Below are 25,385 nucleotides of genomic sequence, written 5' to 3' on the forward strand. Positions count from 1 at the left end.
GTTAGATGTGTGACAGGGAAAGAAGAGCCAGCAAAGGCCCTCAGGTTCCTGGGACGGGAAATCATGTGGATGCCACACTCATCATCTCCGGAACACCAGAGCAGCATTATCTGTGGGCAGGATCAATGATTCCGTTGTGGACACATTAAAGTCTGAGGGCTCTTAGATACTTCTGTGTCTGGAACTCAGCAAAAAGGACTGAAGATAATGATTTGAAGGTTTTGCAGCGTACTATAGAACAGTTATGTTCACCCATGGGTGATTTTAATTAAGAAAGAACAAAATAGAGTTTTATGACAAAAAGAAGACTGCCAAGGAGACTGAGAAAAGGAATGGCTGGAGAGTGGGGAGGAACACCAGGAGAGCATGATGAAATAAAGCCAAGGAGCAGAGTATTAAGAGGTAATATGCTTAGTGGCGTTAATACTGAACTCAAGCAAGGTGAGCCTGAGAAGTCTACTAGATTTACGGAGAAGTTTAGCAGTTTTTAAAGGAACCTTGGGGTAGAAGCTAGAATGCAGTAGATAGGAATAGAACAAAGGAAGTCAAGAAATGGAGGATGAGTATAGATGATTATACTACGATGTTTGGTTGTGAAGGACAGGAGAAAGGTAGGGAAACGTCATGGGAGTTTTAATGTTTTTATGATATAATAAATGTAGAAAAGAAAAAAGTCAGTAGAAAGAGAGAGGTTAAGAGACAAGGGGATAAAGAAGGAATAATCAAGAAAGACCCTGAAATGGCATAAGAACATGGGACCTACAGTATAAGTAGGGAGAACAATTAGATTCAGAGAGGAACAGGAATGTTTTTTCCATAATAAAAGAAAGAAGAACTGTTGCAGATGAAGGCAAGTTCATAGGATAGCAAGAGGTTGAGAGAACTGTTACCTGAGCACTCCCATTTTTTCTGTAAAGCAAGAGGTAATCACCTGTCAAGACTGAATATGGATGTGAGGGGAAAAACCAGAAGTATGAAGAACGCAGTAAGGTTGGAAGATACTAAGAAGGGAGGGAAAAGGCTCCAAGGACACATGCAGAATTGGAGGTATACTAACATTCCCAGTTGAGGCTGTTAACCATGACTTTACAGCAGCCTCAATCTGGATGATGGCGAAGATTTCTTAAGCAATAGTCAGCAGCTTGGGTCTTGGTTAAGTTATGAAAAAGAAGATACTTGCATTCAACCTGAATCCAGGTACTGCCAGGTAAGAGGTTGATTTTACCTAATGGGTTTTATAAAAAGCCAAGGAATAACGCCAGCTCCTGACCTCAAGCTACCTATATGCAAAGATATAGATAGACCTATCTACCTTTTAGAAGAAAATGTTCTGTGCATAAGTAACAATTTGAAAGTTAAGGAATGGATAAAGAAACTAAAATCCATTCTGCCTTATAAATTGCCATGCCAATGTTTAGCAAATATAAACTTTGATTTTTAGAAGCCATGATAGGAACGTCAAAGATAATCCAAAAAAGTTCAAAAGGAGACAGGAATTAAAAACTTTTTACCTAGTAAAATTATTCTCATTTAATGCAATAATTGCATTTAAAAATAGAAATCTGAGATAGAATTTAAAAGTTCATGGATCAACACAAACAGAACTTGCGCATTTTATACCTCTGATGCTGCTCCTCTATTTGATCTACAATTTTCACTTTGTCCAGTAAATTCTGAATTTCAGCTTTTTGGCGATTAATGATTTCCTTATATTTTGATAATTCATCTTCTGTCCTTAATCGTTCATCTTCTAGACACTTTACCTATCAAATAATCATAACCAAGTTAAACTACAAACAATATTTTCTTGTTCCTTATTAACTATTTCAGATAGTAGTGATATATTAATAATCCAAGCTGAATGCTGAAGTAATATTAATTAAGAGAAGAAAATACAATGGGAAGTTAACAGTCCTGGGTTTCAGTCTCTGATTTCTCATATTTAGTCACAGGAGATTTAGCACGTCACCTCACTGTTGCTGCATCTCTTTTTCCTCGCCTGACAAGAGGATATACCTTCCCTAACTATGTCCAAGAATTAGCATGAAGAACAAATAGAAGGGTACATGAAAGAAACTATGAAAATGACTACATGATTACAAGTTAATAGAACTTAAATTCTTTAAAGTTACTTAAAGGCCTATTTCTAAATAAATCAATGATGTACACTGATAATATTTCACATTCATATTAAAGGCTTGGAAAGGCCTTTAATTAATGAAAAGGATTTAATAGATTGTTAGAAAAATGCAAAGTCTTTCTGTTATTTTCTACATTCACATTTCTAAAGCCCAACTATTTTTCTAATTAATTGCTGATAAGACTGCCTTAGAACAGAGGCCCAAGGAAGGCTAAGTTATAGACAGACCAAATGTGTGTGAAATAGGAATGTTTGGCAAATACTTCAAAGGGACTGAAGCAGAAGATATTTTCATTTCAACAAGAGTCAATTTTGTTGCCAGGGAATTGATATTATAATCTTCTGAGTTCTTTTATTTGATCATTTCTATGTAACTATCCTTTCACAGCATTAAAAAAAAAATTCAGATTGAGTTCAAAATTAAAGGTATCTACCTTTCCTTTGGAGTCATGACAAAAGATCTAATTACCTTTGTTCTTAACGTTCGTAGCTCATCCATGCCCTCCTTAAATGTCCTCTTCAGATCTTCCAGTTCCTTTATTTTGGCATGATGCATCTTTTAAAAAGTTCAAAAGAAACTACAAATCATTACATATCAAACTAGATCTCATATTTATTGCCTGTTCCTTCCAAAAAGCCTTATAAGCAGATGACAAGCGTACTCACTATTTCTCTCCTGTATTTATTACACAGTCTTAGGACTACAAGAGTAAAGCTGCTCACCTCTAGCTGGTCAGATTTTTCTTGCATTTGTTTTTCAAGTTCCCCTTTTGTGACTCTAAGCTTGGCATCAAGCTCATTTGATTTAATTTCTTCTGACTCCTAATGGAAAGGAAACAAAGTACGACTTAATTTTTAAAGTTTTATACTTTGAAAAGTGAAGAAGCCTTTTGCAATTAAATTTACTAACTTGAAATACATAGCTTATATATCTATATATGCCTTAAAAGATTTTAAATATGCCAATTTTGCACAAGAGTAGCATACTCAAGATATGTAACATAATTCAGTGTTTTTTTTTAACTTACACATTTCCTTATACTTTTCATTGCGATAGTTTGTAGCATTTTTACTTTGTTAAAAACTTCTCTATTTAAGTTGCAAGTATTTACATAGGAAATAATCTGTATTTTATTTACCTGCCCTGCCAAATCCATTCCACACTTCAAATATAGCAGATACAAAAATTTAATGCAACAAGAGTATTTGGTGTAATTTATTACTAATCTATTTGAAAATTATGCATACCTGATATGTTTTTATCATATCCTGACAGTTTTTCCGTATCTGATCTGCTTCTTCCTTTGCTTGAGTTAACTTTGTTGTTGTTTCTTTGAGTTTATCTTTGGTTTCCTGCATTGACAAAAATATATGAGATAATAGAAATAAAAATTGATCTCTACCCCTGGTTTCTAACACAGAGTGCCTGAAACCCTTGTAATTTCCTAAGTGATAAGAATATTGGGAGCGTTTGTTTTAACATTGGTCTTTAACATCTGTTCCAGACACAGAATTCCTGACTATCTTATAATTTCCTGGGTGATAGGAGTCTTTCCTTCTAATGAGGCAACTCTACGTGGGCTTCTGGATGAGGGGTAGTCACCAGGAAGACCAAGTCATGATTAGAAGTTTGGAATTTCCAGCCCTGCCTCCCATTCTCTTGAGAAGGGAGAAGGGCTGAAAATGAAGTTAATGACTGATCATGCCTACATAAGGAAGCATTTATAAAATTCCAGAAGTATGGTGTTTGGAGAGCTTCCAGGTTGGCAAATACAACCATACTGGGAGGGTGTCTCACCCTGACCCAACAAGGACAGATGCTCCTGTGCTTGGAACCCACTCAGACCTTGCCCTATGTATTTCATCTGACTGTTTATCAGAGCCCTTTATCATACTCTTTAATAAACTGCTGCGATTGGGTTCTGTTCCTAACCACTCTCTTACAAGTAACAATTCTAAAGGTTTGCGGGGACTACTCCCTCATCGAATCCAATTACATCTTCTCTTTTTTACTTACCTGCTTCTGACTACTCCTGACTCTGAATATCCTTCCTGTTTCCACTACAAGACAATATACTTCTGTTTTTCCTCTCTTCGTAGTTGCCTTCTCTGACTCTTAAATGTCTTTCTACTTCCTGTGGTGATTTTCCAAGATACATCCCTTCCCTGCAACTCTTTCTCCAAAATTCTCCAGAGTACCCCCTCCAGTCCCATGGTTTGGGCATTTCAAATGCCAGTTCAGGTATCATTTCCTCCTCAGGAAGAGGTAGATACTGCTATTCTGTCTTCAGACAGAGAGAATCCAGGGCATCTCTAGGTTACAAGAGTTGATACTCTGTAATGCAGCTTACATTCCCTCCCAAAGGGATACAGCTTTTAGACAACATCTAGCTCAGTACTTGCAACACATTAATTGTTCAAGTAATGTTTGTGGAATTAAAGAATGAGTATCTAATTAATATAAGCCTTCTGCTCTAGTTAGGTTGGTCTTCCCAAACACCAAATACTCATCTCCCTTTTTTCTTGTTGCTCCTATACTTGGAATGTCTTTCATTTCTTGAACTAAATTGTATCTATCTTCATATACTGATTCTTTTATGTCATTTTGTGGCTCAATCTACCATACAGTGAAGTACCTAGATATATACTTTTAAGTTGCCAGCCTTTTGGTATTAATTTGATTTTTATTAAGACTCAGTAAAACTTTAAAAATATAAATATTTGGAGACTTTCAAATACTGTTTTTTAAAAAATATTTACTCAAAAAGATAGGGGAATAAAGGAAAAGAGAGAAACTTTTCCTTTTTTTTTTTCAGCCTGGCACATAGTTGTTACTCACTTTATTCACTCAAAAAATAGCAACTGAGATATTTGTATATGCCAAATATTTATTAAAAAGTTTAATCACCGAATAAAAGAACACTGAGAATCACATTAAATATGTTTTGGTTTAGGTACTATGTGTCATTCATTCAGTATTCACTGAGCACCCACTATGTACTCAGGCTCTATTCTATATTCTGGAGAAATATAATATAAGAATAGCAAAGCTAATAAAAAATCTGGAGAAATAATATAAGAAAACAGACAAAATCTCTACTCTCATAAAGCTGATGATGCCAGCAGTGAAAACAGACAATAAATAAAATATGTAAGTGAAAATGTCTTATTAGATGGTGACAAAAGCTAAGCTGTAAAGATAAAATAAGAACGTGACAAAGTATAGGGGAGATGTTGAAAGCTGAGAGAGAATAGCCAGGGAAAGTCTCACTGAGACCCACTGAAAGATGGATGAAGACTTGAAAAAAGTGGTAAGATTTGCTAAGAGGCTGGACAGGTGACTGAGAATTCATGGGTGTATCCAGGTTTTGGCCTAAGTAACTAAAAGGATGAATTGCCATTTATCAAGATGCGGAAGCAATGGAGGGAAAGGGCACATTATCCACTCAAGTTTAGGCATGTTCAGTTTAAAATGCCTATAAATCATCCAATATGTCAGATGTCAGGAGGTCACTGGAACACATGAATCTGGAATTCTGAGTGGAAGTTATCAATCTGGGAGTCACTAGCATATGGTTTTTTACTCCTATGTTTTTATATATGTTTTTCAAGTTCACTAATCTTGCCTTCTATAATGCCTAATCTTCTGTTAATCCCATCCAATATATTTTTTTATCTCAGACAGTATTATCAATTTGGCCTTTTTTATATGTTCCATATCTCTTCTTAATATACATCTTCTTGAATATATGGAGTGGATTTATAATAACTTTTAATATCCTTGTCTACTACTTCTATCAGCTATATCATTTCTGGCTTTTCTATTGATTGGTTCTTTTCTTCTCATTACAGGCTATATTTTCCTGCTTTTTTGCATGTCTGGTAATTATTTACTGAATACTAGACACTGTGAATTTTATGCTCTTAGGTCTTGGAGATTTTGTACTCATTTAAATATTTTTGGGCTTTCTTCTAGGACATAGTTATTTGAAACATAGTAATTTGATTTGAAGCTTTCTTTAAAGCTTTGTTAGGTCCATAACAGACTTTAGTAAGGCTAATTAGTCCCCACTGCTAAAGAAACACCCTTCTGAAGACCACTCAATGCTCTGTGTATAAGGGGGCTTTCTCTTAGCTGGTGGGAACATGAACAGTTCCTAGTCCTATGTGACTCTAGGAACTGTTGCCCCTGCTCCTTTCCGGTAGTTCTTTCTCCACCTCTGTAGCTTTCTCACACACATATACTGATCCATAGTGAGATCAATGAGGACTTGAGGGGGACACACTGCAGATCTCCGCATCTTTCTCTTCTCTGGTACTCTGCCCTGCTCTCCACTCTGTCTCCTCAATTCAGGGAGACTGGGATCTGTTTGGATTCCTTTCCTTTTGCTAAACCTTGAAATTTTCCATGTATTACATCTTGCTTTTCCCCTTCTCTCAGGGACCATTGTCCTATGCTGCCTGTGTTGTCCTAAGTCTAAAAAGCTGTATTTCACTTATTTTGTTTTTGTTTTTCTTTTAGTTTAAGGTGGGAGGATTAAATCTGGACTCTTACCCCATAACACAATATAGTTACAGAATAGAATAAAGTGTAGACTATAGAACAGAACGTAGAATATAGTTTTACTAAGTGCGATAATAGCAAAGCTAATTAAAAATGAGCCATAGCATCTAATTGCTAGTGGGCCTTAAAGGTAAACCTGTTAAGAATGAGGCTATCATTGACAATATGATAACCCTGGAAGAAAAGCGTAGTATGTGGCAGTCTTGTCCATGGAACACACTATCAAACACGCCAACCCCTAGTTACACATCAGGTCTGCAGTACATTACAGCCTCTCATGCCCTGCTGGTCTAGATGGTGCCCAGATGCCCAAGATTCCACTTTTCTGGTTGTCTCGGAAGCAAAAATGTCTGGCAGGCACCCAGCACACTCAAACACCCAGCAGATCTACAAAGATCTGCTGCCACATTTGTTGCTAGCTGAATTTACTGCTCCAAAAATATTAAAGTGAGTACAAAGATCTCTAGGACCTAAGACCATAATATTCAGTAAATATGCTATCCAGATAAACAGGTAGCAACCAGGCAGGTAAACAAGTACATGAAATACTATACTCAAAAGGCTTCTGGTTTCAGAGGCTAGGTGTTAAACAGTTCCAGGTTAACCTCTGAGGGAGTTAAGGGATGGGGACAAAGAAACCGTTTCTATTGTTCGACCCTACTGTTCAACCCTACTGAGGATTCTATTGATCATCATGGTGTCCAGTCTACTTAGTCTAAGACCTAAGTTCTTGGAATATATCCTCAAGGTCTGATTGGAAGCTAATGACCACAGTCAATAAAGAGACCTCTAGCACTCCAGTATTAATACCAAAGTCCTTGGTAGGCAGGAACTAGAAACTGGAAAGAGTGCCTGGAGAAAAATTTGCTAAGAGTCCTCCTGGCTCTTATTCACATTGTAAGAGGTAGCCTACACTGCCTAGCCTGTAACTGTCTCATCTTTTGATCCAGAGACTTCCTCTCACATCCAGTATGTGTGTGCGCACACACACACACACATAACCAGGATCCCAATCCAGACAATCTTTGAAAGCAACTACTTTGTCTTCTATGGCTTTTATATCCTCCATATTATTTAATCCAGTGTTGTGCACAGAGGAAGATACAGTAACATGCTTGCTGATTAATAAATGTCTTAAAAGAACTCATAAATTTACAATTTCCACACACTGGGTCGATATGCTTGTTATTTTCATTTTCTAGCAATCTACACTATGTAACCCTATCTCATAACCCTTAAAAAATTTCTCTAGCCTACTTACAGACTATCTGGTTTCATCTGACCTGAAAACTGCCACTAACTGTCTGTTATCACCTATTCTTTGGACACATTTGGCTCACAGAAGACCTAACTAGTCTTTTATTCTTCAATGCTAGTATTCTAATGAGTTTTAGGACCTGACTCTTAGAAATACGGATGAGGAAAGAGCTACAGGTATTAGATACGACATCTTAAGACATAAGACAGACATTGTGTGCAGATTTTGAATCAACTCAGGTACTTATAAATCATTATCATGCTTCAGGATTTGAAATTTTAATTCCTCATTCTGTGTCACAAAGCAAAGGGAAATGTTTAAATGGTTTGTAGCCCTATGTGAGCTCTAAGGACTGTCGCCCCTACTTGTTTCTGGCAGTTCTTTCTCTGCCTCTGTAGACTCCCAACACTCACACACTGATCAGCAGTTAGCTCAGAACTTGAGAGAAACCCACCATTCTCTAGCCTACCTTTGACCACTATCGACATAGACAACTCTCCTTACAGTTTTTTGATAGCATTATATACAAATATCCAAAAGTTATTAACAATTCTGTCTTAGAATTACTTAATGAGATAACCCATGATTACAGTTTTAAACAACATAATTAAACCTATTTTTGGAAACCTCAGCATTATTATAAATAACATTGCTCACCTATTTAAATCATATTTCAGAGCTGTTATTTTACTTAACATTCTATCATCAGATTTTTATTACCTCTTACATCGGTTCAATTGGTATTTAAAATTATGGCATCAGGTAACAGCCTTAATCACTTTTCATTACATTAATTTTTTAACAAAATTATACTCAGTAAGCACAATTCATCAACAGATCAACATTCTTAAAATCTTTATTATATTTACATTTAAATAAGAATTTATATTTAAGAAATTTAGTGTCACTATAATTTTTTTTAATTTCCAGAGTTTACTTTCAATTTTGATAATCTACATTCTCCTCCTCTCCCTAAATTTCTGACAATGATTAACATAAAATGTACTATAAAAAATGCTTAAAGAACAAAATCAATTTGGGGTGTAAACAATGAATGACAAAATTTAACATTCTGTCCAATTTAGTATGTTCATCTAAGTCTTTTCACAATCAACAAATATTCAGGCCCAACCTATCCTACAGGAGTCACTAAATTAAGCTTTATCCCTCAGTCACTATTACTGCATTTTCTTTTAAAACTGATTCTAGTAATTTTTTCACTGTATTACAGTACTTACCTTGTGTAAATCCATTTCTGCTTTTAATTTATTTTGTGCCCATTTCACTTTAATGATGTGAGAGTTGTTATCTTCCTTTAATTTGTCTATTTCTCTGATGAGTCTAGTAGTTTCAGCTTCCTAAAATAATATCACCAGGTCATATTTTTCATTTAAATAATCAATAACCAGTATTTGTGTATCTTTTATACCTCCTCAAAATTATCAGTGCAATAACACAATAATTCTGAGGCTACCACATTATGGCTGGCTTACAAGCCATAAAACCAATTCAAAGTTCAAATCATGAGGGCAATAACATCCTAAATCCAATTAATAGATATAAGATGATTAACATTTATATTTTAACCAACTAGATATGTTGTAAGAACAAGTATACCATTATGAGTCCTCTCAACTGACTCACACGAAGGTGAAATACAAATTAAATTGGTTTTGCCAGAATTCCTGAGAATGACAGCACTGCTGAACTTTAAGTTAATTAATAAAAAAGTAACATTCACCACTAAGAAATGATAATCCACTGGAAACAAGACCATGCCATGAGGCTGCTAGTTAACAGCAATGGCTCTGAATCACTCAGTAATTAAATGTCCTTGGACAGCATCTAAGAACATGTTTTCTGCAAAAAAATATAAATTGTATTCTATGATGAATAAGTATTACATTAAGATTATAAATCATATTTCTATTTAAAAATAACACTATAAATTATACTTCTAGCTCAAAAAATTCACATTTTGACACTTTGGTGAATATATGTTCCTTAAATAAAATCTTCCTTTTAGGCAGAAACTCATTTCTTCAACACATAGATTTTAAATAAAGTTTTTAAAAAGATCTGTCAAGAAAAATTATCTAATGAATAACATGTATCATTATGTCATCTTTTCTCAGCAAAATCTTTTTGCAGACAGGTAACAAGACACTGGAATTACTAAAGCATTCATATTCTTTGAAGGTAAACTAATAAAAACAACTTTATTTTTAATAGTGGTTTAACCATGTTATGATTATTTGATTAAGTAAGGAAAAAGAAAGAGAATACATTTCAAATAAGGTACAATAGTACAAGTTATACCTTCGTTTCATATAGCTGGTGCAAGCGTCCTTTCTCCTGAGAAAGCTGCTTAATTTTGATTGTGTTTTTCTCAGATTCTTTATTTGCATCTCTAAGTTTTCTTTCAAGAATCTCTTTTTGCTTTCGAAGGTCTAATGATTCCTTCTCACCTCTTACATACTTCATTACCATTACTTCTTTTTCCTGGAGTGCCTCTTCACATTTCTTGTTGGCCTTTGAAAAAAAAATCTAGCTTTAACAAGAAGTATTTTTTCAAATAAAAATGAAATATTATTTCCCTATAATTACTACCAATATATTTTTTGGTTTTGCACAACAGTCCAAGAAAGTGGGTCACAGAATTTTTAAATGAAAGGAATAATTCAAAATTATAGAGAAATGACACACAAAAAGATTAGTATCACTAATATTTGCTTTAACCCTTTGCTACTCCTTTTACTTTGGCTGACATGGTGGGCTGTTTTCTGTTTACTCCTTCAGATTCACTTTTCCACTCATTCCTACTCCACACTGTGCTGCAGGAAGGTGACCATCATGGACCACACCAACAAGTCTCCTTGCCCTCATACTTTCAGCTGGGTTCAGCCAACAGGAGGCATGAGTCAAAGATCAGGAAGGAAGGCACAGGGTGCAATCTGCCTCCTCCAGGATCACCACAGGCTAGCTGAAGGCCACTGCTCTGAGGTGCCCTCTCAATGGAGCCGCCTTTTCTGGGTTGTACTTTCTGCTTCCTCTCCCTATTCCTTTAGCCCAAAGAATGATACTAACTCCTCCAGCAGTCTCAGGATCCTACAATTTTCCTTGTAGGGCTCCCTAAACCTTGCCCATACTTTTCAGAAGAGTCTTTTTATTATTCTCCTTAAGTCACCAGTTTGTTTTCTGCCAGGACCCTGACTTGTATGGCTGACAATTTCTAAAATCTATAACCTTAGCAACCTCACAAAAAGGAAGTGCCATGTGCTAATCAATGATCATTTGATTTCTTATATATGAAAAGCTTTCTAAAGTATATAGCACTTAATAAGAAATACCTAATTGGATTAAGTGTGACATCTATAGACTCATTTAAAATTCTCTATTAGTATAGGCAAGTTCTCTATATTCTGAAATTTCATATAATACAAACTTCTATGACTAACCCTTCAGTTAAGTAAATTCATAGTTCTTAAAAATGATGGAGCACATTTATTTTAGAGAAGACAGAACCTTAAACTGGGGATTTTTCAATGGCATCTAGTGGTAAGTGTCAACTGATACTGTAACTGAATTGAAGAAAGTATAGTTTTAAGAGAATGTAGAAAAAGCTCCTCTGCTCTGATGCAAAGTGACTTGACAAGAGTTTCATTAGCTTCTGGTACAACTGATAAAACAAATCTTGTAAGCATTCAGATCACTATATTTATAAAAATATTTTTAAAGATCATCTAATTGGGACTTTTTCCCCATTGAAGTAGCCTGTTAATTTTCAAGGGGAACACTTAAGTAGGGATTTCAGAGATCACTGAGGATTTGACAATACATTTGTGGAGAGGCATTGAGAAAATTGTGCTGAACCTGGCTAGGAGAATTAGTTAGATTTTTAGATAACTGAATAACTGTATATGGAAAAGGCAATTAATGGTCACGTCAACTTTAAAAGAAATCTGATTTCATGGTAACTTAATGCTCAGATAATGTATGAATTTTTGGGAATACAAAGAGGAGTAAGTAAAGGCTTCCCTCCTGGAAGAGCTCACTACCCGGTATGAATGACATACAAACCAGTACAATAAAATTTATTAAAATAATAATTTTTGGTGGATGAATGTACAAGTTTCTTCGAAATAACAAAAATACTAACATCTCCCTGGAAGAGTTGGCATGAAGGGTGAAAGATGGTATACTTGAGCTAGATGTTGAAGCTTAAGTAAGGCTCAACAGACAAGGGGTTAGTCAAGAAAAGGAACTCAAGGTAAGGTGATTATCATATGCAAACACCTAGAAGTATAAAATATTACAATACATTTAGAGGCTATCAAGTCATTTTGTAGAGGTTAAATTTGGTGTTGGAGTGGGGAGGAAGTATTATGAAATAAACAGAGATTAGGAAGAAAGGGCTAATTCTTAAAAGGAAGAAGGGCTTCTCTTGCCATGCTAATAAGTTGAGATTTTATCCTATAGGCAATGGAAGCCAAAGGATTTTATATATCAGAACCTTTTACTAAATGTGTGTTTTAGTAAGATAACTGGTGGCAGCTGAGCATGGAAAGTGCACTGAAATTGAGATGAGAAGCAGAAAATGAGAAAAAAAAGACAATTATTAACAGATAAGGCAAAATATTAAGAGGTTCTTGATTACAGCACTGAACGTACACAGAACGTCCTGTTATGCAAAAAGCCTGTCTGTGGTTCAGCTGCAAAGGAATAACCTGGGTGCTGAAAAAGTTCTGATCATAGATCCAAACACAGCTAATAGCAGCACCTATTTTACAGGACTATTGGGAGTATTAAACAAGGTAATACAGTAACTACTATTTAAGCTTCTATATAGAGTCAGTCCATTTATGGCACAGATAAAGGAAGAAGAGACAGTAAGTCTTAGGACTTGACCTGTTTAAGATGTGTGTCATTGACCTGAATGATAATAAAGGAAGCATGAAAAAGATGATCAATAGGGAACAACAGCCAGCTAAATTAAGACAAAACGTAAGCAGTTCTGCTTCTCGAAATATGGCAGATAACCCCCTCCCCATTCAAAATAGAAAAAAATTTTAGATAAAATACAACATTTTTTTTAATGCACAGTTGAGCTCTTAAGAAAGGATGGGAAATCCCAGAGGCAAAAAAAAAAAAATCTACAAGTTGCATGAATTCAGGATGTTATGCTACAGCTGAAACCATGTCCTGTGGACATTTACCAATTCTAGGCCATGGGGGGATGGAGGGGTATGTTATAAAGTTCCTGAGAATTTCTAATATAACTCTATCCTTTTGTAAGTTCAAGTTTAAATTCATTCTACCTATCTAGTCTGAGAAAGGGAGAAATCACAGGCTGGAAAATTAAACTGAGGAGAGTGTGTATGTGTATAATAAACATGTGTACACTCAGGCTGGGATCTATTCCTAAATAAAAATTACCAGGTTTGGTGAGTCTAAGTGAAAGGTAAACAAGCGATCACTCCACTATTCCTTCACCTTTTCTGCAGCTTGAAAATTATCAAATGAAAAAGTTAAGGGCAAAAAGGAATGAAACAGATCTATAAATAATTAAATGGAAAAATCTCCAAGATCTACTTAATACCCGCCTTAGGATTATTGTGAAGATTAAATAAGTTGTAAAGTGTTTTGAATGTGACTTGGCACATAGCTAAAACTCAGTATATTAATTACTATTATTAACTTCACCAACATTCTTCAAAATAAGGGAGGAAACAGTTACAGAGCAGTGAGTGCAGCTATGTTACCATTTATTAAAAGAGGGTAGGAAGAAAGGTAATATAAACATGCTTGTCTATAAACAAACATTTTGGGAAGGTTATACAGGAAACCAGCATCAAGGTTGCCTCTAGGAAACGGGGATATGGGAAAAGGAAGGTTTAGAAGAAGATGCATTTTTTTACTGTTTCAACTGTTACTGTGAATATCTAACTACTATTTTGCTTTTTAAATATAATTTTGTTTATTAAAATATAATAAGCTCCAAAGAATATATATTTTTTAAAAGCTTATTAATAATACTTATGATCAGTTAGGTTTGGATCTACTAAAACCAACAACTTCATAAGGTCTTATCCTCTATATTTCCCTTCAATCACTACAGAAGGTTTGTATAGTATTTCTAATGCGAAGGATCACCACATTGTAAAGAAACACAGAAATAACAGTTGAGGATCATGTTTCCTGAAGTTCTTCCTATGATAGTAGCTTCAGGGCAAAAAGCACAGGATCTATCTCACAGTGTAAGCAGTCAGTTTACCCTTTCTGATTCAATTCACTGTGAAGACCTTTAGTCAGGCATTGTGCTAGGTTGTGTGGATACAGAAGTAAGACAACTAAGATCCCATCTCTAAGGAGTTCAGGCAATAATAATACAAAAGCACTAATTAAAATGACCTCTTCTGAAATCCATATATACCACCTAAAAAAGATTACCAAGATAATGAATTAAGTAGGAAAAAAAGATGTACAGTAAGATTCCAATCAACTAGGGTAAAGTTTATGTTATATATACATCAGCACGTGTGGTAAGATAGATACCAAAACATCAATGGACTAGCTGTGGAACAAGGAATAGGATACAAAGGGATTGAAGGCAAGAAAGGAGAAGTACAGACGAAGGGGGACTTGCATTTTTTATTCTATGTACAGCTGACCCTTGAACAACATGGGGTGGAACTGCATGGGTCCATTTAAACACAAATTTTTTTCAATAAATATTTTGGAAAACTTTTTGAAGATTTACGACAATTTGAAAAAATATCTTCTTTTCTCTAGCTTACTTCATTTTACAAATACAGAAAATACTACATATAACATACAAAATACATGTTAATTGACTGCTTATGTTTTTGGTAAGGCTTCCAGTCAATAGTAGGCTATTAGTAGTTAAATTTTTGGGAAGTCAAAAGCTGCATGTGGATTTTCAGCTACATAGTTTGAAACTGTTTATTACCCCAAACCCCTAGGTTGTCCAAGGGTCAACTGTACTTCCTTTATTAAATTTTTTTTCTAATTAACATGTAGTTTGTATTAACATTTAAAAAATATATTTTTATATAAATAAAATTACCAATTCTTAATATATCACTGATAACCAAAATAGTCTAAAAGGGTTAGTTTACTTTAAAAAACACAAAAGAGTCATTAGAGTATAAAGTTAATGACTTGAAAAATACCTGTTCCATCCGATGGGCCATCTCTTTGTGTAACTGCTGAATTGCATTTTTAGCTGCAAAGTCTTGAGCTACTAGTTTATCTTTGGAAACTTTAACTTCTTTACTAAGTTCTTCTATTCTTGATTCTAACTGTAAGGAAAATTATTGCCAGATTATTTTTAAGGTATATCAAAATGATCACCAGTACCTCAAATAAATACAATGTAAATGAACATAAAGAATTTCTTCAACCACAGAAATTAAAAGTAAATTCTAACAATGTTTCTAAATCTCATTAGAATTAAGTTAAATCTTAAGCAGATTCTGGTAAGATGTATATGGTACACTCTAGAACAATCACTAAGGAAAAAATACAGTGAAAATATCATGAAAGAAATTTAAATGTTAAATATTTGCTTAATACAAAGGAGGCAGAAAAGAGGGACAGAACAAAATAGACTTGAGATATATAGAAAACCAAAAAAAGGTAGGCACACATCCACTGCCAATAATAATATTAAGTGAGAGTGGATTATCATATCAAAAGGCAGAGATTGTCAGACTGGAATAAAAAACAATATGTGTCTATAAGAGGTGCTTGAGATTCAAAGATACAAATAAACTGAAAGTAAAGGGATGGAAAAAGATGTATCATGCAAATAACAATCATGAGAAAATAGGACTGGCTACACTAATGTCAGACAAAATAAACTAAAAATGTTATAATAAGATAAAGAGGTACATTTTATAATGATTAAAGACTCACTCCAGCAAAAAGATATAACAATTATAAGTTCATATGTACTCTATATAACACAGCACCAAAATATATGAAGTAAAAACTGATACTAATTAAGGAGGCAATAGACAATTCAACAATAACAGTTGGAGACTTTAATATAGCACTTTCAGTAATGAATAAAACTACACAGAAGATTAACAAGGAAATAGGAGACTTGAACAAAACTATAAAACTGTCTCTAACACATCTATTCAATACTCCACCTAGTGACAGCATAATAAACATTCTCATTAAGTGCACATGGAATAGTCTCCAGGATAGAATACATCCTAGGTCAAACAACAAATCTCAATAAAGTCAATAGATTGAAATCATATAAAGTATATTCTCTAACCATAATGGAATGATTAGAACTAAATTAACAGCAAGAAATTTGAGAAATTAAAAAACATGTGAAAATTAAACAATACCTATAACCAATGGAAGAAACCACAAGGGAAATTAAAAAAATACTAGGTGATGAATGAAAATAAAGACACAACATACCAAAACTTAGGGAATGTATCAAAAGCAGTGCTTAGAGAGAAATTTATAGCTATAAACACCTGTATTTAAAAAAAGGAACACCTTAAGACACTGGAAAAAGGAGAACAAACTAAACCTAAAGCCAGCAAGTGGAAGGAAATCGTGAATACTAGAGTAGAAATCAATGAAACAAAATTAGACAAAAATCAAGAAAATAGTTCTTTGAAAAGAGCAATGAAATTGACAAACCTTTAGCTACTTTGACCAAAAGAAGCCAGTGAAATGATACAGGAACATAGTGACCTTACAGCAATAAGGAATTGTGAATGAATACTATGAACGATTTAACTGAATTTAGATGAAATAGACAATTCTTAGAAAGACAACCACCACCAAAACAGGCTCAAGATATAGAAAATCTGAATAGACCTATATAATAAGTAAAGAGACTGAATTCATAAAACCACAAAACTACCCACTAAAAAATATTCAGACCTAGGTAACAACACAGGTAAATTCTACAAAACCAATTCTTCACAAACCCCCTGAAAAGAAGAAACACTTCCCAGCTTATTCTGTGAGGTCAGTACAACCCTGACACTAAAACTAAGTGAAGACATCACAAGAAAAGAAAGCTACAAGTGTTTCTTACGAATATAGATTGACAAATTATCTATCAATGGAAAATACAGTACTAGAAAACCAACCCTGCAATTTGAGGGGTTGGAGGGAAATGAGGAGTAACTACTGACAGGGGGTTTCTTTTGTGGGTAATAAATTGTGGTAAAGGCTGCACAACTAAAAACTAACTGCTGAAATATACACTTGAAATGAGTGAATTGTATGGTATGTGACTTATATCTCAATAAAGATGTTAAAAAAAAAAAACCCTCAGTAATAGCTTATGGAACATGTGTACTAATTTTCCTTATGACATAATTCTCCAGAGCAGCTCTGTCCAGTGGAAACACAAGCCACATGTGTAATTTAAATCTGGTGGCCACATTTTAAAAAGCAAAAATAAAATAGGTGAGGATAAATATATTAAACCTAACACATCTAAACTATTATCATTTCAACATGTAATAAACATGAAAAATAGATTTTTTTTTCTAAGTCTTCAAAATTAAATATTTTACACTTATAGCATCTCTTAATTTGAACTAGCCACTGTTCAAGTAATCAATAGCCATATGTGGTTTCTGGCTGCCATATTGAGTGGTACAGATCTGGAGAGAACATTAAGAAAATACAGCTATAATGGCTAGTAAAAGAAAGATGAATCTAATTTTATCTTTTACAACAAGCTTGTGGTTCCATGGTTTTACACCCACCTAGAAATGTCCTTCCCTTCAATATATCCAGAGCCAAATTATAAAGGTCCAATTCTGAAGCCATATCTTCCTCCAATTTTTCATCATCACAAGTACAAAAATAAAATCTCATGTAAATGAAAACATGCATTTATCCTGATCAAGCACACAGTCACAGCCTTCCTTGTGACATTTCTGAATAGGCAATCTTCAGCTTTTTAAACGATCTCTACTTGCAGGGAGGACAAACCTCACTCTGAACTGAATCAAACTTCTGGTTCTCTCCCATCTATTCAGAAGATTCTAGCTATTAGCAGTGACCTGCCTGCCAAAATATGGATTCAGTCCATTATTAAGGCTCCCTCACACTTTAAAATTCTAAGTTTGGTTTACATGTATTGACCCCAGGACACATAAAAATCAGGATTAAATATGTAAAATTTGCAAATACAGTTACCTTCCAACTATGTAATAGTGCACTGTTTACAAAGACATAAGCAAGTGAAACTTGGTTTAATTTTCTATTATATTACCAGTTGTTTATTGTCATTTTCATTACACAGTTTTCTGTGAAGAATGAGACAAAAGGAAATAATTTTAAGGCTAGAATGCTTCTAATGATGTCCACAGAAGAAAAGAGCAGCTCAGAAAGATAAAGAGCAGCTTAGTTTTGCTACCAGTCTGAATATTCACGTTGTTTATCCACGTATCAGAGTTCATTTAAAAAAAAAAGAAAAGAGGGGAAGAAAAAGAGCAGAACAACAAGGCTGGGGAAGCCACATAAAACCTCAGTAAGAGAGCCAGTCTTCACAGTGAAAAACTGAGAATGGAACCATCTTAAACTATCAGCTTAAAAATATTCTAAAGCCAGATATAAACTTGAATGTACATATTACTTCTTCCCTTAATTGGTAAAAACAGCCTGACTGCCAGATTAAATCTTCTTTTCTCAGATTTCTATTATATACAGAATACAGTCACACATATCACATAAAAATATAAATTTAGGTAGAAGAAAAAAACAGTCTGTAATTCCCACTTCTCAAAAAAGAATGCTTTACATACCAAGCGGTCTTCTGCATTTAAAATACAACTTAGCTTACAGAACTTCAATTTATACACAAATTTTCAGGAATGTATTTTTAAATTGAAGTATAGTCTTTAAAGATTTTCATTTTTACCTGTTTAATTGTGCTCATATGCTGCTTCTCTGTTTCTGTTCTTTTTTTTAGTTCTTCTCTTAAATTGTCTTTTTCTGAACAAATGTCTAATATGAGCTCCTGATGCTTCTTATTTTCTTTAATTAGCCTAAGTATAAAGAGGGCAGTATAAATAAATTAAAAATGGATGTGGAATATAATCTACAGAATAGGGTGAGATACTTGATTAATAAATCAACATCCCTAATTAATCTTTTTGTACAAAATGACACATTATACTTTACAAAACATTATCTGGCTAGTCTGGCTATTAATTTTTTCATAGCAATTTGTGTATTTCAAATGAAGTGAAATACAATCAGATAGGAAAACCACACTATTTTCAGTTTAGGTTCTTGGGCATCTCAATCATGCATTTCATCCCTTAAGCACTTGAACCCCTTCAGATCAGTGTTCTCAATCAGGGGTAATTTTGCCCCTCCAGACATTTGTCTAGAGACATTTTTTGCTGCCACAACTGGGGTGGAGGTTGTAAATAGCTGCTTCTTGGTGGAGGCTAAGGATACTACTAAACATCCCACTCTGACCAGGACCATCCCATCACCAACAAAGAATTATCTGCCCTACAACATCAATACTGCTGATGATGAAAAATCTTGCTTTAGATTTCAAAAATATTTTAATGGTATTCTAATAGTTATAAGAATCGTCAATGTAAAATAATAGAAGTTTAAGCAGAAATTTCACTTTAAGGCCCCTACAGAAACATAAAAACTTAAGAATTACCTGCAAAATACTCAGAAATATAAAGATATTTATAGCTAATATTTTAGGATTATTAACAGCAATAGCTATTATTTAGTATTTATTGGACAATTACTATTTACTAAGTTCATCTTTAAATGTATTATTTAATAGTCAAGTCTATGAAAGTAAATTTATGAAATTATCATAATCTATTTTATTAATTAAAACAAAAAACATAAACTGAAGCCTAAAACTTGTTCCAGGTCTTACAGCTAATAAGTGGTTAAACTGAGGTTTGGAGCCTGGTCTAATTCTGTAGCCTAGGCCTTTCCATCTTCTACTTTGAAGATCCCTCATTTACTCAACAAATGATTATGGGATATCTACTATGTTCCTACACTATTCTGCATGTTGAGAGCACATCAGCAAACTGTCCCCGACCTCATGGAACTTATATTCTAAGGGAGAAAATGAAAATAAACAACAAACAGATATATAATGTCAGGTAGTGACTAAATCCTATTAAGAAAACTAAAGGAGGCAAGAGGAAAGTGAGTGACAAGCTGTGATTTTAGATAAGGTAGTCAGGGTGGGCCTCTTTGAGGAGCCCAAGAATGCAGTAAGTAAAGAAGTCATGCAAATATTTGGGAAGGAGAGAAATGTAGCATGCAAGTTTATTCAAGCCTTTTTTGGCACAATAGCTTAACTTGGATTATTTACATGATTAAAACGTATGCTCAGTTTGTTGCAGAAAGCTACTTGAAACACAAGAATCCTGGCTATAGTCCATGAGTAAATAATTTAGGGAGGCAGCAGTGAAGAGCAGCAAGCTCTCAAACTGTTACTCTTAAATCCAAAATTCACATCCTATACACAAATAACTGTTTTTAATTAAGAATTCTGGTTGGGACCTTGGACAATGATACTGATGTTAGAAAATAGAGGACTATATGTATAAACAAACACATATGGAAATATATGCATTCATGAAAATTTAAGCCAAAGGAACTGAAAGGTAGTTTTCTTCATATAAAATTAAATGAAGGCAAGAGAAAAACAAAATTAGTTGTAAAGCTAACCTGAGTCACAAAGCATTTTATATGCAATTAAGATTATTATGTATATGACAAGATTAACTTAGATTGAAATAATATCCAACATTTTTATAATGTTTTAATGCCCACAAAATAATCCCATCCCGGAAGTATTATCCCCTCATAAAGAAGAAAAATTCTTGATTCAGAGAGGTTGCAAAACAGCTTGCAAATGGCAGTGGGAATTATATAACTCTGGGTTTTTTATGACAACTGTACTTACCCCAGTTTACCATGTTGCCACTCTTCTTACAGATGGAACAAAAAAGAATTAGTTTTCTGCTTTACTCCTAATATTTTTAGATGAACTGTAACTAGCTCATTTCAGATAACCACATCAAAAAATCCTTTGGACTAACCAGGCTCAGATTTTAACTGCCATTTACTAGCATGTGACCTTGAGCAAGTTACTTAATCTCTTTGTGCTTCAGTTACCTCATCTGTAAAATGGAAATAATAATAGTTTATGTCACTGGGGAAGGCAGTATATACAGAGAAGACAAGTAATGATTCTATAGATCTTACTCTGCTGATGGAATGTGACTGTAATGGGGTATGTGGAGGGGACTTGATAATAGGGGGAGTCTAGCAACCATAATGTGGTTCAAGTAATTGTACATTAACGATATCAAAATTAAAAAGTTTATGTCACATCGGGTTGTTGTGAGGATTCCATAAGTTAATAAAATGCCAGGCAAATAATCAACAGCATGTGTTTGCTGCTGTTATTATTTAATGCACATTTATTTTTTACAAGAGAGGCATGAAAGCAGTAAAAATCAAGTCTAAGCAAAGTAAGAAGAAGCATCAAGGGATGAACTCAAAGGGAAGTTCTAGAAGAATAGGTACGGTTAGCAGGAAAATGATGAAGTTATCCTAAAATCAAGAATGGCAGAAGCACTGATGGTTCAGTAAAAAATCATGTAGTTTATCCATGCTAGTAACATTCCAGTAAGCACATGAGTAGGAGTAGCAGCCATCAGTCTTGGGCAGTATTAAGATGGTCCTTGGAGTATCAAGAGAAGTTTGTACATCTTGTACATCACGTTCATAGCAAAATTATTTACAACTGCCAAAAGTTGAAAGCAACCCAAATGTCCATTGACAGATGAATGAACAAAACATATTCCAATGGAATATTATTATTTAGCCTTAAAAACAAGGGCAATTCTAACAGATGATACCATGTGGGTGAAACTTGAGGACACAGCTAAGTGAAATAAGCCAGTCACAAAAAGATAAATACTGTATGATTTCATTTATATGAGGTATCAAGAGTACTCAAACTCTTAGAAATGGAAAGTAGAATATGGGTTGTCAGGGGTAGGGAGTAATAGGGAGTTGTAGTTTAATGGGTATAGGGTTTCAGATTTGCAAAATTCAGCTAAGGAGATTGTATAATAATGTGAATATACGTAACTCTACTGAACTATACACTGAAAAATAGTTATGATAGTAAAATTTGTTATGTGTATTTTATCACAATTTAAAATAAAAATAAAAAATAGAAAAAAAGAAAGGTTCTGGATGCTTAAGAGAAAGTTCACTGGGTAAAACAGTGAAGGGTGAGCTGGTCTCTGGGGAAGAGTAATCCATTAAGGAAGATAATCTGAAGTATAACGACTAGAAGCAAGGAGATCATTAAAAGCCAGTTAAATATCCAGCAATATTTGGATTTTGGTGTATTTTCTTCTCTTACTCTCCTCTGGTATGTTGATATCTTCTCCTTTCTCTATACACACACTTCCCATTCAAAAAAAATTTTTTTAAGTATTTTTAAAGGAGAGAATCAGCCTGTATTTTGGTGAAGGTTAGCATGTTTTATTTTCCTTTAAGGTTTATAAATACCCAAACATTTGCATTACTTAAATACATAAATCTAGAATAAAAATACAGGATGATATAATCAGGGGAAGAGAAATGAAACTACTGTTAAAATAGAAATTAACACCATAAATCCAAGACAAGTCTAAAATTAACTATGTTATTTATTGAATAACATCTTACTATGCTGATGGAATATGATAATTAGCCAATTCTTCTCTAAATTTCAGTTTTATAAACCAATGAATTTATAATAGGTATTTTAAGAAAAAATTTTAAAATATTACTTCTCATTTCCTTTTGAATTTCTTTTAATGTTGACAATATTATGTTCTACATTCTTTCAAAACTGAAAATTTTGAGTTGTCTTTATAATTATTTCTAGGTCTTTAATGAACTTACAATAAAATATTTATACCTTTAGACTTACATATTAAATAACCAGACAAACTGACATTTGCTCAGTTATTCAGTTTTTTGATTAAGTGCATGGCTCTTGTGGAATTAAAAGAGGACAAGATACCTTTCCTTAAAGAATTAAATCTTTAATCCCTGTGGGGAGGGAAGAAACCTGAAAGAATAAAAAACTTACTTCTTTATGGTGTGCTCCTGCTGTAAATACTTATCTTGCACACACTTTTCAAACATAACTAATGCATGTTCTCCCTTATTTATTCCATTTGGTACTTGTTGTTCTTCCACAAAGTCCGTAGATAAAAGCTCAGATTCTATTTCTTCCAACAAATTCTCTGATGCTGAAACATTCTTTATTTTTGAAGTAAGTTTCTTGGTGCAGTCTGTATCATAGGGACTTTCTGAGTAAGTCTTTTGATTAGTTGGTTCTGTAAATGTAGATGATCTTAATTCCGCCAATATCTGTGTTACTGTCTGTTCTGTTTCATTTGTTTTTGAAACTTGCTTTGTAAAATCTCCACCAGAAAAATTAGCTATTTGTTCAGAATTTTCTGGGCATATGTTTGTTTTAACACAAGAATCCTCACCTCCACCATCATCTGGAATATAATTTTCCTGTCCTTCAGTTTGATTAGTGTGTTCATTAGGCTGACATAAAGTTTTATCAAAGTTTAATGACAACAGTTTGGACTCTCTTTCTAAGCTGCTACTTTCATCACCAGAAAATGAGTTGCATAAGTCTTCCTTTAATTCAGATGTTTTCCCAATATTTTTATCGGAGGAAACTGAGGCTATGTATTCTGTCTCTGACATGCTGATTGGCACCAATTCACTCTGCATTTCTTCAAATATGTTTCTGATCTTCGTTTTACATCTAAGAAAGTCAAAACATCAAAAAAAAGCAGCTTTTTAAAACAAAGACTTCATATATATTTGCATATATTCCATGATATGGAATAATTGAGACCACAAATTTTACACTAACAATTCTTTTTGAGTGTAAAAAGAATACACTAGGCAATCCAAATAGGCCACAACCAGTAAGATGCTACAAAGTCTCCTCTCTTCTCCTTCAATTCAGTCATACTTCATTCACTTCAGCTGCAGTTTGGCATTCCCACCCCCATTAGGTGTTGGGTATGGAATAGTATGAGTAATTGGAAGATTACATTGTTAGAATTCAACTGAATTGTTTAGAATTCTTTCAGTTCCTTCAGTTCCATGAGGGGAAAAAGACTATCTCAATAATCTGTTAGCAAGTATTAGGGAAGTAAGACAGCAATGAAAACACTAGGAGAAATTATAAACCAAGATAATAATAAAACAATGCACATTAACAAATAAAAATTTACTGAGAAGGAAAACTAAACATAACAAAACACAGCTATCTACAGCCCAGACACCTAAAGCAGAACTAAGTCAGGGTATGAAGTATGAAGAATCCTTGACAGGAATTCATTTTTCACCCAGGCAGGGATCCAGGAAGTACCATGGTGATTTCCAAACATAAACAATGTTCAGTGCAACTCAAATGGAGCCCGTATGCACTGCCTACCTAGGTCATAAAAAAACATTACAAAACTAACTCAACAATGTTAGAATAAACTTTTATGCTGTTTTATAAGGGTTAGCATTCTCGCTATTTTCTGAAAATTATTCCACTTCAAAAATCATCCTGAGACAGATAAATATAAAATATTCCAGGAACCTTGATGAAAAAGAATTGTTGACCTCTTTGGTCAGTTATCAACAAAGCATGTACTGAGTAGCTGACTTATCAGACTCACATAAGGTTGGATCAAAAAGTGGGCAATATGATTAGCATGTATAATGGGGGGGCAGGGGGAGGGCTGTGCAACAGAGAAGACAAGTAGTGATTTTACAGCATCTTACTCCGCAGATGGAGAGTGAATAATGGGGTATGTGGGGGGACTTGGTGAAGGGGGGAGTCTAGTAAACATAATGTTCCTCAAAAAAAAAAAGTGGGCAATAGTTTTAACAGAAACTAGGAAAGAAATAATTCCAGATGGAAGGTGTACTTATGGAAAACAAAACAGAAATACAGAATTTTTGAGTAATAGAAAGATACATGTTTACACTGGGCTGTGATGGAGGTGTTGGTCAGAGGATGGCAAAAAATGGTAAGAGAAGATGGCCAAGCAGAATCCCCAGAAGATATGCAGGAGTGAATTTTGGTAAAAAGGACATGAATCATGATAGACTTGTATACTTGATTATACTATACTTTCTAGCATATAGTAGGTTCTCAAATATTTGTTTAGTTAAAGCACATGAGTGAGTGATATGGAAATAGTATTTGAGGAACATTATTCTAGGAATGCAGAAAATGGGAAAAATAACTGTAAGAAAGGAAAGATCAGCTTATTTGTTAAATACTGTGTTTTTTATAGTTTAGATTGCCCTTTGGGGCA

General features: G+C 34.0%; 1 protein-coding gene across 2 annotated transcripts in view; it reads right to left on the reverse strand.

The window, feature by feature from the left end:
* CCDC186 (coiled-coil domain containing 186) overlaps positions 1 to 25,385 on the reverse strand; it is a 59,208-nt gene that overhangs the window by 14,130 nt on the left and 19,693 nt on the right. For both annotated transcript variants that reach the window (XR_008999028.1, XM_036898626.2), the window contains exons 2-10: positions 23,132 to 23,827; positions 18,896 to 19,022; positions 15,156 to 15,284; positions 10,282 to 10,494; positions 9,201 to 9,320; positions 3,389 to 3,493; positions 2,864 to 2,962; positions 2,610 to 2,696; positions 1,621 to 1,763 (exon numbers count right to left, since the gene is read on the reverse strand). Coding sequence is in view for 1 of the 2 variants with exons in the window: in XM_036898626.2 (XP_036754521.2) it covers positions 1,621 to 1,763; positions 2,610 to 2,696; positions 2,864 to 2,962; positions 3,389 to 3,493; positions 9,201 to 9,320; positions 10,282 to 10,494; positions 15,156 to 15,284; positions 18,896 to 19,022; positions 23,132 to 23,793 (1,685 nt within the window). In the remaining variant the exon portion in view is untranslated. The remainder of the gene's footprint in view (positions 1 to 1,620; positions 1,764 to 2,609; positions 2,697 to 2,863; positions 2,963 to 3,388; positions 3,494 to 9,200; positions 9,321 to 10,281; positions 10,495 to 15,155; positions 15,285 to 18,895; positions 19,023 to 23,131; positions 23,828 to 25,385) is intronic.

Source organism: Manis pentadactyla, chromosome 8 (assembly GCF_030020395.1).
Source record: "Manis pentadactyla isolate mManPen7 chromosome 8, mManPen7.hap1, whole genome shotgun sequence".
Taxonomy (NCBI): Eukaryota; Metazoa; Chordata; class Mammalia; order Pholidota; family Manidae; genus Manis; species Manis pentadactyla.